The following is a 14,165-nucleotide window of genomic DNA, read 5'->3' as shown; positions in this document are numbered from 1 at the left end:
ATTCATATCTAAAAAGAAAAAAAAATCTTTTGGATGGATTGTGAATTTGTGGTGTTAAAGGTATCTGGTACTTATCAAGCGACTGTGGTTCTGAACATTTTTTTAAAAAGGTCCCAAAACACCAATTCCAGTGTTTCATGGTTGTGTTTTAGATGTTATTTTAAAGATAAATTCCAGTTTTGGTAACGATCTCAAAATGACTTTTTACAGAATCTAATATAATGACCACCCAAGTGTCTGTTTGTATGAATAAAAAATATGTGCCAAAGGATTCTGGAAGAAATTGTGTAATTGCTGAGAAATAAGCAAAATAAGCGCAGATTCGGTCACTTCCGTCAGGTCTTTATTCCAGCAATAATAATACAATGTCCCAGGTGTGCCTATCTGTGTTGGTGATCTTCAGTGTGATCGTATTTCAGCTATATATTATGATTTCACAAAGTTCAGTTTATGTAACTGTACCATATCTAGATCCACGATGATATAGTCATACTTAACCTTGGTTTTACAGACTTTCTCACGAAATTTGTGTTTTACTGCAAATACTATCATTTAGCTTTAACAAGTGACGAAAAATCACTTGAACACCCCCATGGTACACAGCAAAATCTGTGGTGTTAACCGGTGTACATAGAGGACCACACCAGTTATTTTACACCAGTGTTAAATTGGTAGTGTTAGTTTTACACCTATAGGTGTTATTAAAACACCTTTTGTTGTTACATTTACACTCTTTGGTGTTATGTTTAATCTCTAGGGTGTAATTTCAACACCTCGGGGTGTGGTCCTCTATAAACACCAATTGGTGTCAGTTTTAACACCGCAGTTTTTACAGTGCATTATCTTTGAAATGCCTTTGAAAAACTTGTTGGTATGGATTGGATTAGTTTTTATCAAAATGTAATGTGTTCTTACCATCCTCTCTTTAGTCTTTCTTCAGCTTCATCATCATTGTCCTGAAGAGAAAGAGAAAACAATTGAGAAAATCATTTCATAATGACAACAAAATAATTTTTAAAAATCATTTCATTTCTCATCCTTCACTGATTTAATTGAACCATATTCATATCACAGACAAGGTAATTTGTCAAGAATTTTCCCAGACTATCCCTTCAATTGATTTCCAACCAAGAAGAACAGGGAGCTGTTTGGCTGTTGGTGAAGTTACCAACAACTTTATAAACAGCTAGAATTATGGCAAGTGATAATTGATTTTAATTCTATAAGCCAATATTAATTGCTAATCAATAAAAAATTCTGACAACATAATAGAAAACTATCATATTTCACCCTTTATCCTTTCTTTTTTTCTCTTTTTCATTTTTTTTTGGGGGGATGACCCCCAAAGACCCCCCCCCCCCCTCTCTCTCTCTTCTATGCCAGTGGCTATCATATACATGTAGAGATGTTATAACAAAAAAAAATGTCATTCCAATATAATTATATTAAACTAGGGTTTCACTGGATATCAGTAAATCTTTGGACATCTTACAAAAATAGGACTGAATATTTGTTGAGCTTAAAATCACTCATCTGGGGTGTCAATTTGGGCTTCCCATACAAAAGTTGAGATAGGAATGCAGGTGATGTCATAAGGCTATTATTACCTGAGAGTATTCTTAGCAAAGTCATTCAAGTAGGCAAAATACAGAGGGAAAGATATATTTTCGACTGATACTGCAACTACTGGAAGTGAAGTAGCTCTACTTGTACTTCCAATCTGCATTTTAATTGAAGATTACCCTCCCCCCAAAGAAAAAACACACGAAAAATGTTTGAATATGTATAAATAAGAGCACAAAACCGATTTGAGGGTGCTATAAAGTTGAAAAAGAAGAGGGAAGGATTCGTGTTCACTCAACATGTACCTGGATTTTTTTTTTAAATATGCAGTAAAAAGTAGGTTTTTGAAAATTTCTGAAGGAAAGGGCCCCCACCCCCTTCTGTTGCATAAACCATGGTGAAGAGTAGATGCGTATCTAACATACATGTATTTCTACTAAACTTTAGAGAAAGCATGAGATTCAGCTTTTTTAATAATTCACCACTTTTAGTATAAACATCACACTGGACTTTACATGGAGGTGAATGTCATTGCATTTCAAGAACCATTTTCAAGAGGCAACACTTTCTTCTACATCACAGTGACCCATTATACTTTACTACAAATTCCTAGCAAAATGCCAGTTACATATTACTGCAGTATTGATCAAAATCGAGCACGTTTTTTTTATATCCCATTTAATCAATATAAAGTCCATGAAATGTGATTAATTCAACAAATGTAACCCTTTCCAGGAATGTAAACATACATATACAAACATAATACTTTTTGTTGAACTCTGAGTCATGGAAAATAAACTCTGTGGTAAAATACAAATTTGATACATGCACTGAATAATGTCAATATTGATAAGGAAATGGAATAAAACAAACCCTAAATGCAAAAGATGAAGTCATAGCTAAAGTAGGGATCACATTCATGATTGTGTACAAACTCACGTCCTGCAACACCTAGTTACACATTATTGGGTATTCAATGCATTGAAGCTTTTTTTTTTACAAATATTTACAAACATACTGGATAATTTTTTTATGTAACTTGCATTGCGGCACCTGCTCAAATTATATGCCTATTTGTTCCATTATATTATACTGTAGTTATTCCATTATATTATACTGTAGAGACTTTCTTCTTCTTTAAATTCACTAGCTTTAGTCGGTACAAAAAATGGAACCAACTCCGAACTTTCCTACAAGATTGCTCAACTATATCCTGTTTTTAAAAAAAGTGTAGGGTCTACTTAATGTAAAATTTATAGAATTACCGGGGTTTGTGTGTGTGTGTGTGTGTGTGTATGTTTATGTATTTGCATTTATACCTGCTGATAAAGTTTGTTTGTGTTTTGTAAGTTTTGTGTTTCTAATTGTAAATTTTGTCAATGCTATTGTTTTTGGGGCCATTCTCTACAAGCAGTTTGCTTTTTTATGGTCCTAGCCATATTTTGTACTATTTATTGCATAATTATGTACACTGTATGATTTGTATATACATATTTCTATGGTTGAATAAAGTGATTTGAGTTTTGAAATCAATAATTGGACGATGTGTGACAAGATAGTAACTTAAATCTTATCTCCTTTTCGATTTGCTTTACTTACAAGTCCAACTACGAAAATAAGAGATAAGCCCTCATCAATTGGAAAACTATATATCAGGGTTGTTAAGCAGTAGACAATATATTCTCATGTCTTGCCAAAATCCATTGGAAACATATGTGAAAAATTAAATCAATTGCCCTTAAAAATATACCCTCACAATGAACTTTATTTAGCAGGATCACTTCAGGGTAATATCTGCACTAAATGTTTACATATATCTCAAATATCAAATTTTTTCTCAGGTTTCAATCAAATTACAGACTTCAATTGAATATGACATAGTCGAATTGTATTTCATATCTCGATGTGCAACTCACGTTCTATGTCCATACAAAACATGGTTGGTGCAGTGTGAACATTGGGGATAACTGAAGCCAAAATCAATGCAAGCCTCCAACTCGTGTATGACTTTTTTATTAGCAAAATATCAGTGGCCACCTACATTCTTTTCCAATATCCTTCACCAAAATGAACTTTAATTGGTTAACTTGAAATACCGCCCAGCTGGGTATGAAATGAAATTATGAGCGAGAGTGAGTAATATGAACTAGACATACATGTTACCCCTGTTCAGACTGTTGCCCAAGGGAAGGAGGAATTCACCTGCCTCAGAGAATTCTTCTCTTATCAATAGTCAGGATGGTCAACAAGAACTCTCATCCCTAGTACCCCCTCTCATGAGGAGTTCTAAACAAATTTGGAGAAGAGAGTGACCTTGAGTATGAATTCATGGGCACAGCAGTTCATATTGAATGTGTGCATGTGAGAAATCAGGAGTAGGAATGGCATGCCATTCACATTTCACATCATTAAATACAGCATGGGATCTCTATTAAATGCCGCATTAGCCAAATGATACGTAAATACACATGGGATTTAGCACATTCTCTCCATGGCTCAGAAACAGGCACTAATAAGATGCGAATGGTCACAAAAAAGGTGAGTTTGACAAAACTTTGCCCCTTCCCTTTGGACATCAATCTAAACATGGGATTTGATGGATGCTGAACATGTGGGCCAGGTGAAATGCCTGGTCATAGACCTTCAGAACTAGGGTTCATGTAAAGTTCAAGTATTTATGACGATGATGGTGATATGATGATTTTGATGATTATGATGTTGGTGATGAAGATGATGATGGTGATGATGATGATGGTGATGATTAATATAATATTATAATGATTATGATGATAGTAATGATGGTGATGAAGATGATGATGACAATGATAATTATTGTAATCATCTTAAAAATATGAAAAATGAAAGAAACTAGAGGGGTAGGAAGCAAATTCAGACGTCAGTCTAAATCCAAGGTACATGCATGATGGATGCAGAACAAGAGGGCAAGGTGAAATGCCTGGTCAGTCTTTTAGGTGTTGGCAACATTATAGCTTGAAAAGCAAATGACACAGGCAATAAATGAATCTCTATAGTTAAAGGCATGGTCACACCGCCCGCGCGTTGTTGGAGCGGTCGTGGAGCATTAGGGAGAGGGGGTCGAATTTCGCTCACAAAATCGGGGGAAAAATCAAAAACAAAAATCGAAAACAAAATAAAAACAATCGAAATCGAAAATGGTGAACGGGAGCGAGCAGTGATGATTTTTTTCTCTCCGCTTCACGACCGCTCCAACAATGCTCGGGCAGTGTGACCATGCCTCAAAGCTTGTGTAGTTTTGGTAAATCCACAAAAATGCACCTATCACTATTCCAATTCATTGCTAGATAATATGAATGGATACGCCGTATAACAGTTATGATGTGGAGGATATGAAATGAAAATGTGTTTTACAGGATAAATTTTGCGATTTTACAAGGAAATTGAACTTGATCGGGTCACCCGATCAAATTAAAATATCTGTGTGTTTTTGTCTTTCAATTAAATCCTATTCCAAATCATGGAATGGGCTGAAACTTTCAAGATATGTTCTTTGTCTGTAACTTTTGGATATCTAATCACTAAATTTACAAGATAAGTGCTTGAATGCCCATTTAAAAAAAAAAAAACAAGCATCACTGAGAGAGGGCGCTATATGTCCAAGATTTGAATATTTGAAATTTTCTCACAGAAGTGCAGTTGGAAAAATATCTAACGGTCTCTACGCTTCAGTAAGACTGTCATATTAGATGATATTCGATTATCAATCACATTATTGACCCTTTACCAAAGCTATACACAGGCTTTAAGCAAGGCAAGGTAAGGATCAACCCTGAACAGTCATCCAAAGGACACAAACAAAATGTTTTCCCTTGGACTGAATTCAGTCAACATTTCTTTTATCTTTTAAAAAAACATCAAAGATGTTTAATTCAAACCATGCTCACCTTTATAAATGAAAATTCTCATCACTTGTAAAGACAAATTATGACTTTTAAACACAATACATGAAATGCTGAAATATGTGTGTTCAAGGAGATATCTCCTTGATGTGTTTTGAATGACAAATCTGTGGCATCTGAATGGAATAGAGATTATGAATCTACAAAGTCACTTGAGTGGCCTATCAATTTCCAGTATTAATGCACATTTTGTACACTTACAGTTTAATTTTACATCCGGAGTCAAACTGTGCAGTATAGTGTGCAGTGGGTGGGCTTGAAATAAGTGAGAATCAACACAAGAACAGAGCTTTCTTTGCATTTTGATTCGCGATTCACTATCGTGATTCTAGCTTGAGAAAATCGTTTGAACACCCCAAGGAAAAAAAGGCAAGCACCCAACCTTGAATGGTCTACCAAAGGACACGCATATTGGTTACACTTGCACTTTCAGGGTCTCACAACCTTCACACCTTCACCACAGAGATTCCTCTTTTCTACTATGTAAACCACATTTCTGGAGTCCCTTTGGTGCCAGTGTAATTTTTTTTTGTCACAATTTAATTGGGTATCATTGAAAACAGGTGCTTTTTTTATTGCATATATGCAAACTGTACATGCTTCCAAGCCACGGAAGGGCAGTCTTGCTTGAAACTTTGCCAATGGAAGACAGACATTGATGAGTGGGTTTCTTTCTGTCACTGGAGAAAGGGTACCTTCGGAAATGCTTGATAGAAATAAGGAGGGCATGCAAAAGCAATTTGTTTTAATGCCCACAAAGAAATTAACTCAATGTATGTTAAGTAACAGTAAATTATTGTTGTATAAACGATTGCAATAATGTTGATTATAATTAATGACCATAGTGAAAATGATGGATTTATGAAGACAATTTATGATAAAGATAGTGATAATGACAATAATGATTATTATGATCATCTAAGTTAATGATGGCCATTATGATAATGATCATAATGAACAACTAAAAATCACTTGAATGCAACCATGGTTCAACTTTAACTCACTGGAAACAGTACTACCTAGTGAAAAAAAGGTATCAATTTAATCCAGGCAGGCCAAAAGCCAGTTTTAATGAAACGATGCTAAATACAGCAGGGTAAGTCCTCCTGGTGACTGCACTTTTGTCACCTTTCGTCCCCAGGGGCTAGACGGGTCTCAAGATGGAGATAACGAGACTTGATTGAATATGACGGTCAGTCAGATGGTGGGGGCTGACCTGGGGATCCACCTCTGTATCAGTACGGTAAATAACCATGAAGCTTACACCACCCAATTCTTTTATGGCTAGACATGGGTTCAGCAGTCACCTCAATGACCTCATTATAGATACATTATTACCGTGTTTACACAGTGACACGGCTCGGGGGTTCGACACGCGAGCCGTGCTCAACACGGCAATTTTATGCTGTGTAAACGCGATCAGTGTGATCCGCGAGCTGTGTCGAACACGGCTTTTTTGATCCGCCAAAATCGTAGGTTTCAACCCGCGAGCCGAGTCAGACTCGGCAATTTTTTCGTGTGTAAACAGAAAGCCGTGTCGAACTCTCTTGACCAGGTCACTGCGCGCGCTTTCACTTTTGGCATTATTGTTGTTCGCACGGACAAGATTCGATTCCGGCGGTGAATTTCCCGGGTTTAATTTGCGACGTCATAATTCTTCTTCCGTTCGAGATCCGCGAGCCGTGTTGAACTCGCCTTTTTATATGTATGTATAAACGCGATCTCTGATCCCTTCTTCGCAGTGTTCAACCCGGCTCGCGGATTCAACACCCGAGCCGAGTCAATGTGTAAACACGGTATAATATGACCCACATACATTGAGATGATTTTCATTTCTCCATCTCTGCTAGATTGATAACTCTATTGCCCTATAAAAAGCATCTTGCTACATAGGTCTACATCCTATTTCTCACCTCCTCTACCCCTGGATTCACAACTGCATGGCATATCTGATACATGTATGTACATTTATGCAGATATCTATTCCTTTCTTAGGTATTTTTTATCGCACTTAAACCAGCAATGTCATTTCTTTTGTAAGTACACATTGCACTGTACATCATTTAAAAGTAAAAACAGATAACTGGATTGAAAATGTGCTCAAAGACAAGAGAATGATTTTAAAAGAGAAATAGACAAGATGTAAAAATATGATTTAGGCCCTATACAAAATCTTATGTCTTTAACCATATAGCCTAGGGACATGTAATTATGTTTGTTCGTATTTTAATATATATTTTATACAGTGCCAGTGGTTATTCAAACTCAATGGATGGGTGTTCCTTTATTTGATTTTCCATTGTCAATACTTTTTAGGGAATGTTATTTTTTCTATCACACTTATTTATTTGTTTGGGATTGAAAATGAGAACAAAGGTTGTAAACAGAGTGGGTGGTGTGTTTGAAGTGCTCGAGCTACTTCATTCTTCTTCTACCCTTTGTTACAATAATCCATTTTGATAATTTCATAATCATTCATTCATAAGAAACCAAATAAACAGCTTAAATGCATCTTTGGTTCCTGGTCATCCACACAACTGCATTCCATCGAAGACCCGGTTCACACTTTCCCTCCATGAACCAGTTTCAACTGAAACACTTAATATTCAAAGGGAATACATGTAGATCTATCCATCGTGACTGTGAGAACACGCAAAGCAATCATCCAGGAAACAGGCGATCTTGTCAAGTGGTTATGTCCCTTTCAAAAGTGTGAGTTCTTCATGAACAGGTTCGTGAGTGAATGTGAACAATAGGGTTCAAGGAAATTATCAAAACTGGATCCATGGATGTTGTGATAACCATACCAAACATGTACAGAATTTTGTGCAAAAGCCAAATCTCTGACTATGACCCCACTGCCCAGGATCATATGGTTCCATAGCAACAAGAGAGACACCGTTCTCATTACAATCCCAAAAACTAGTTTACTGAAAACCGGTTCAGTATACCAGTTTGGAAGATCGCTTTGGTAGTGTTCCCATTTGATCACCGAAAAGTGGTTTTCAAAACCACTTCACGGCCACACGAAGAGCAATCTTATTGCTATGGGTACGTTCTCAGTTTCATGCGAAATTTGAAACCGCAGCATAGGCATTCTACACACAGCATGTGCGAAGATCGCTTCCCGAAGAACGGTTGTGTCCTCACTTGCACTAAAGCCAGTTAAACGAGGCAAAGCGATCTTGAAAACTACATGGTTTTCTGAACCGGTTTGAAAGATCGCTTCCAAGACCACTTTGACCGCTCTCATTACATGTTAAGCTAGTTTCCTGTAAACTAGTTTTAGGTCAGTAATGAGAATTGGGTCATAGATAGAGCTCACTGACCGATTTGACTATGATAATCCTAACAAATCAATCTTCTGAACTGGTTCACTAAAATCAATTCAGTGGGAACTGGAACAAGAAATGTCAGTGTGAACTGGTCTATTCCATGAACACAAGGCTAGTGTGATGATGAATAAATGTCAACAAACCTATAAAACTGTTTGCTGAGAGTCATGAAAAGAATAACCTTATTGCACTTGTGTGACAAAAGGCACAGCAAGCAATACAGACTTCTCAAGGATTAAAACTTCTTTATTAACATGATCCAATCATCCTGTGAACAAGCATGTCTGAATAACAAAGATTATTTAATTCATAAAAAGTTTATGATACTGTTCAAAGATATAAATTTTCAACATCAATTACAATTTTTTTTCAAAAAGAAATATATATATGGAAAATACAGAGATAACATTATTTTTAAGAACATTCTCAATTGTTAAGACATATTCATAACAATATACATGTATGAAAAGATACTGGTAAAAATATCCTAGCCTTGCAATCAATGTCAGATTATCATCCTATTATTCGTTATGCTAATATTCTCTTAAACTTCAGATTTTTTCCCCAAAATGAAGACTTACCACTGTGTAGGCCTGTACCAAATGATATTTTTTAAACAACTCTTAATATTACCAGGAACTGATAGAATAAATGAAATTATTTTTTTCTATCCCATGCTCCCTTTTAGTATCTCATATAATTAATTCATTTAACAGCTTCTTATTATTGTAAAATTCAATCACCATGATTGACATTAACAGAAACTGAAACACAATGCAGCTGTTCATTTTTCATTATGTATATTTAAATCATGTATGTACATGTACTTCAGCTCTACATTCTATGTGATGACACAAGAACAAACAGTTGCATCTCCAATTCACATACATGTAGGCCTATATATACATACAGTGAAACCTGTCTATAGTGACCACCCAAGGGAAACACAAAATGTGGCCTTTATAGATAGGTGGCCATTATAGACAGGGTCTTATACACACAATCTGCCTCCATGGGAATCAGTTTTAGTGGTCACTATAGGCAGGTGGCCACTAACACAGGTTTGACTGTATTACGAAAAGGATTTTTGTTATTACAAATACATGCACCAAAGGGAGAGAGATTATATATAGAGATTCTGTAGAATATTATGCGCTATATAAGCATCTACTATTATTATTATTGTCCATCCAGAACCATATCAAATGTGTAGTTTTATTTCTACTAGAGCTAAGTTGTAGGCATGTTGACTGATCATGTAAATCATACACAATGCTGTCTACATAATGGGCTGATTAACCATTACACAATTCATGAATGTTTTGTATTTCATTTCTATATATCATTTTTTTCGATATTATATTTTCCTGCTGTAGTGATTCATAACATAAACATGTTAACAACTGAAAGCAACTATATCACAAGTATTTTATCACAAGTAGATTCATCCAGGCCTATGCACTAAATATGTGTAAAGTTTGCAATACATTCAATAATCTCTACTGGTTATATGATTCATAGTTTTTATTCCATTTTTGACCGACGTAGACTATGCACACTACCTATTTTAAACATAATGCAATCCTTCCGTTATATTTTACTGTTATTTTAAGATGAATGAATTAACACTTTAAAATAGGTCTAATTGCATATGTAGAAATTCAAAGTCATCCCTATCTACATGCACTATTACTTTGTTATGAAATTTGCAGCAACTAGTTGGAAGAGCAATTAATTTTGATGTATTGTCATTAATCATAATTAGGCTCCTGTTTTTCTGATAATGCAACGTTTTCTCTACATGTCCCCGGTGACAGGCAGTGCCTGCATTAATGGAACAAATCAAAACAGCATTAATATCCCATCAGGTCGTAGTCCCTTCAATTATAGGTGATTGATGGTACGGCTCAGAGACACGCTCGCACACACACACACCCTAAACGCACATATAATTAATTGAATCAATATTGAAGATGATGAATATGAATCAATGAGATGAATACCCGCTTACAGGTAAAATTCAGATTCAAAGTACCCTTACTCATTTCCACAGGTTAGTATAGTAGTAATAGATTTTACTGTGTGATATGATTCAAAGGATTGATAAATAACCATATCCAGTTGATCATAACAGGAAAAACATACTTAAATACAAAAACACATTGGAATACATGATCGATCAGAAGTGAAGTGCTTTAAAGACATTTTACACTTGGTCTGTTTTCCGAATGTAATTAATCTTTACAATCGATAAATCACATTTTTGTACAAAATTTCCCAAATCAACCAAAATTTTCAGCAAAATTAACGAAATGTAAATATTTTTCTTGATTTCATTACCAAAAATTATGTTCAGCATGTAGGCCTATTCACTCAATAATATTCCTATTAAGCATACTAATCATTATTATCATCATGACAACCAACTATTATCATCACTATTCTTCGATGTGATATGATTCATCATCATTCCCCATCATTATCTTGCTCTCAATTTCCCTTATCTGTACATGGATGTAGTTCTTTGAAACATTTGTATCAAGAGCAATAAAAATGTTTCATATCATTATTATAAACATCCTTGTCTATATCAACATACCCTACTTTTCACTGCAGTTACCTCAAAAATCATTTAATCAATATCTACCGAATTATACACGTACCTCTCCATTTTACAGCGTTAAATGGCCTTTGGACACTATATATATGTACAGTATAAACAAGTTTATGCGACATAATATTATGGTTAAGATAAGATGATACATAAAGATTGTTTACAAAGGAGGTGTCACTCACAAAGGCTTTCACACCTGCCCCATCACAAAAAATAACTGGTATTTTCTGAAAATGATAGGTATTTTACTTCTAGTGCAAAAGCAATATACTGTACTTGTTGTATCCCCATGAAGAAAATAGATGGAAGAGTAGACCTACTTTTACAAGAATACCTAAAAAGTCACAGGAATATTTGCAACATGAAAGCAAATAGCAAATGGCAAAAACTTTGAGCTGGCAAGAACAATATCTACATCATTGTTATAAGAATGGTACATGAAGACCCTCTAAGAATTTCATCTTCTTATATAGGCAGGTGTGAATTCAAAACTAATAAAGGATTTTGGGAGGCTTGAAAAAGTTCTTGTAATCTACAGGTATGTTTGTGATCGGGTGGGTGTGAGAGCTTCTATTAAAAGCTGAACGGTTAACACTTCAATTTCAAAAATTCAAAGTGTGCAATAATGCAATAAATCACAAACAAGGGACCTTGAATACTAGACAAGCACAGATTCACACTAAGTGTTTTTTTTTCCATGGTAGCTTATCAAAATACAGCATTCTTGGAACGTTTTATCAAATAATTAAACTGCTGTTCAAATAAGGCAGACGCAATAAAAGTTTCATAAAAATTCCTGTGTATAAAGGTGGTTTTTTTCTTCTGCACATTGTAAAAAACCCATAATTTACAGGAAAATAAAATCTTGTGTACAGATATATGGTAATAGGGTGCATACATGTAACAGCTCATTAATGGTAGTCACAAGGCTCTCTAGAAGAAAGAAAAGTAATGTAAACCTTTCAGAATGAAAAAAAATATTAACTACATAAAATCATCAATAGACAAGGCTGACATCTTTTTGGTGTGTATAGGCCTATTTGATGAAAACAATATTCCAGAAACAATTGATATTTTTCTAAATATCAAGGTAAAGGTTTTTATTTGATAAGAGAACAGTAAGTTTTGGAAATTGTAGCGTTTGCTAAAAATAATATAAGCCTACATATTTAACCGATGTCAATCTGAAAATACTATGAAAGGCGAAGAATAAAACAGCATCAAAGGAAAATATCATAATGGTATCATATTAAAGAGGAAGTGGTTTGCTCACTCACAAGTAAACTGTTTTCTGAAGATGATGGCATAGCAGGTACTCCTCAAGCAAGGACATCAGATTAAACAAATTGGAAGTAATTCCTGGTAATATCCACTAATTGATCCAAGAGCACTAATACAGATCACTTAATGCAGGTGTTGGTTTGACCACGACTGACACACCAAACAGAAATGACCACACTGCTGCCGCTCAGGTAAATTCTACTTGCAATCCAACCAGCATAATTGTGCACCAAAAACGTGAGCAGAGAATTCTTCAACCACCACCACGCAGGCACTGAGCTGAGATGGTATAATGTCGAGCAGTCAGTGTCTACAATAACAAAACACAGATCACAGTAGAGCAAGCAATCACTGGTCTATTGACAAGCAGTCTGCTAGCCTGTTTGAAATTCAGACCCATTTTTGGATGATCGAATTCTGAACCACAGAATATGATTGTTTGGTTTATGTATGTAGTACATCAGCCGACCAATTGGATTCAAGAGTAAGCTGATGCTTCTGTACTTGGCATTTCTTAAACAGGTTGGTCAGAGGCACTGATATCATGCTATAAAACATGCATACTGAAATTAAATAAGTTTCCAAATTCATCCAACAGAATTAGAGGGTGGAATTTTAAAGAGGCATTAAAAAAAACAATAAGAAAGATCATTTGGGTCTAAAAACCAAGACTAGATGGAATACAATGGAAGACATAACTTGATAAATAACCAAATCTGGCCAAACAATGACACTAGAGAGCAGCATACCTTGGTTGATTAGACGTCAAAGGGAAGAAAAAAAGGGCGTCTACAAATCATTCATAGGCATGTGACAGAAAAAGGCATGATGGGTGGGGATTCTCTCATTGGCCTGATGATAATTGCCTCGCACTAAAGATTTGATATTTTTATGGACATGGTCATCATCACATGCACTCATTAATTCAATGAGATTGCAAAGATATTATTCTTTGTTTTCAAGACTTGGCAATTCTTTTCATTGGCATAGGGCTCCAAAGTTCAAGGTCACCTTGGTGTAAAATCTGTTTTAATAAAAACAGTAAATTACAGAAAATTGATATCAATATCAATGAAGATTTGATGATATTCACCAAATGAGTAAAGCAATGAATTATCGAAGTTTGATTTTGTGATTTTAAGAAGAAATGGGAGAAGGTGGCTGCCATGAAGGAAAAAAAGAAGAAAAAAAATCATTACGTAAACATAAAACAAGCATGATCACTGTCAAATCATAGCATTTAAAAGCGATTCTCATTAACATCGATTCTTCTCCATTTCCAGCCCAGCCACCTGACCTAAGGAGTATAACTTGAAATGTATAGAATGCAAGTCCCAACCAAAAGAAAGCCTACAGACCTTTTAAAGAATACAGTGATTGTATTCAAATGAGTTTCAATGACAGTATCAACAAGTGTCAACATACTATTCAATA

At 35.2% G+C, this 14,165-nt stretch overlaps 1 protein-coding gene across 3 annotated transcripts in view; it reads right to left on the bottom strand.

The window, feature by feature from the left end:
- The window catches only part of LOC121408541, a 63,011-nt gene that overhangs the window by 33,916 nt on the left and 14,930 nt on the right, over nt 1–14,165 (bottom strand). For 2 of the 3 annotated variants that reach the window (XM_041600033.1, XM_041600035.1), the window contains exon 2: nt 916–956. In XM_041600033.1, the coding sequence (XP_041455967.1) occupies nt 916–956 (41 nt within the window). Of the gene's footprint in view, nt 1–915; nt 957–12,727; nt 13,078–14,165 lie in introns of those variants that run through there. The other variant, XM_041600034.1, reaches the window with a different exon arrangement.

This window comes from Lytechinus variegatus, chromosome 2 (assembly GCF_018143015.1).
Source record: "Lytechinus variegatus isolate NC3 chromosome 2, Lvar_3.0, whole genome shotgun sequence".
NCBI lineage: Eukaryota > Metazoa > Echinodermata > Echinoidea > Temnopleuroida > Toxopneustidae > Lytechinus > Lytechinus variegatus.
This window is presented reverse-complemented; position numbering and strand designations above follow the sequence as displayed.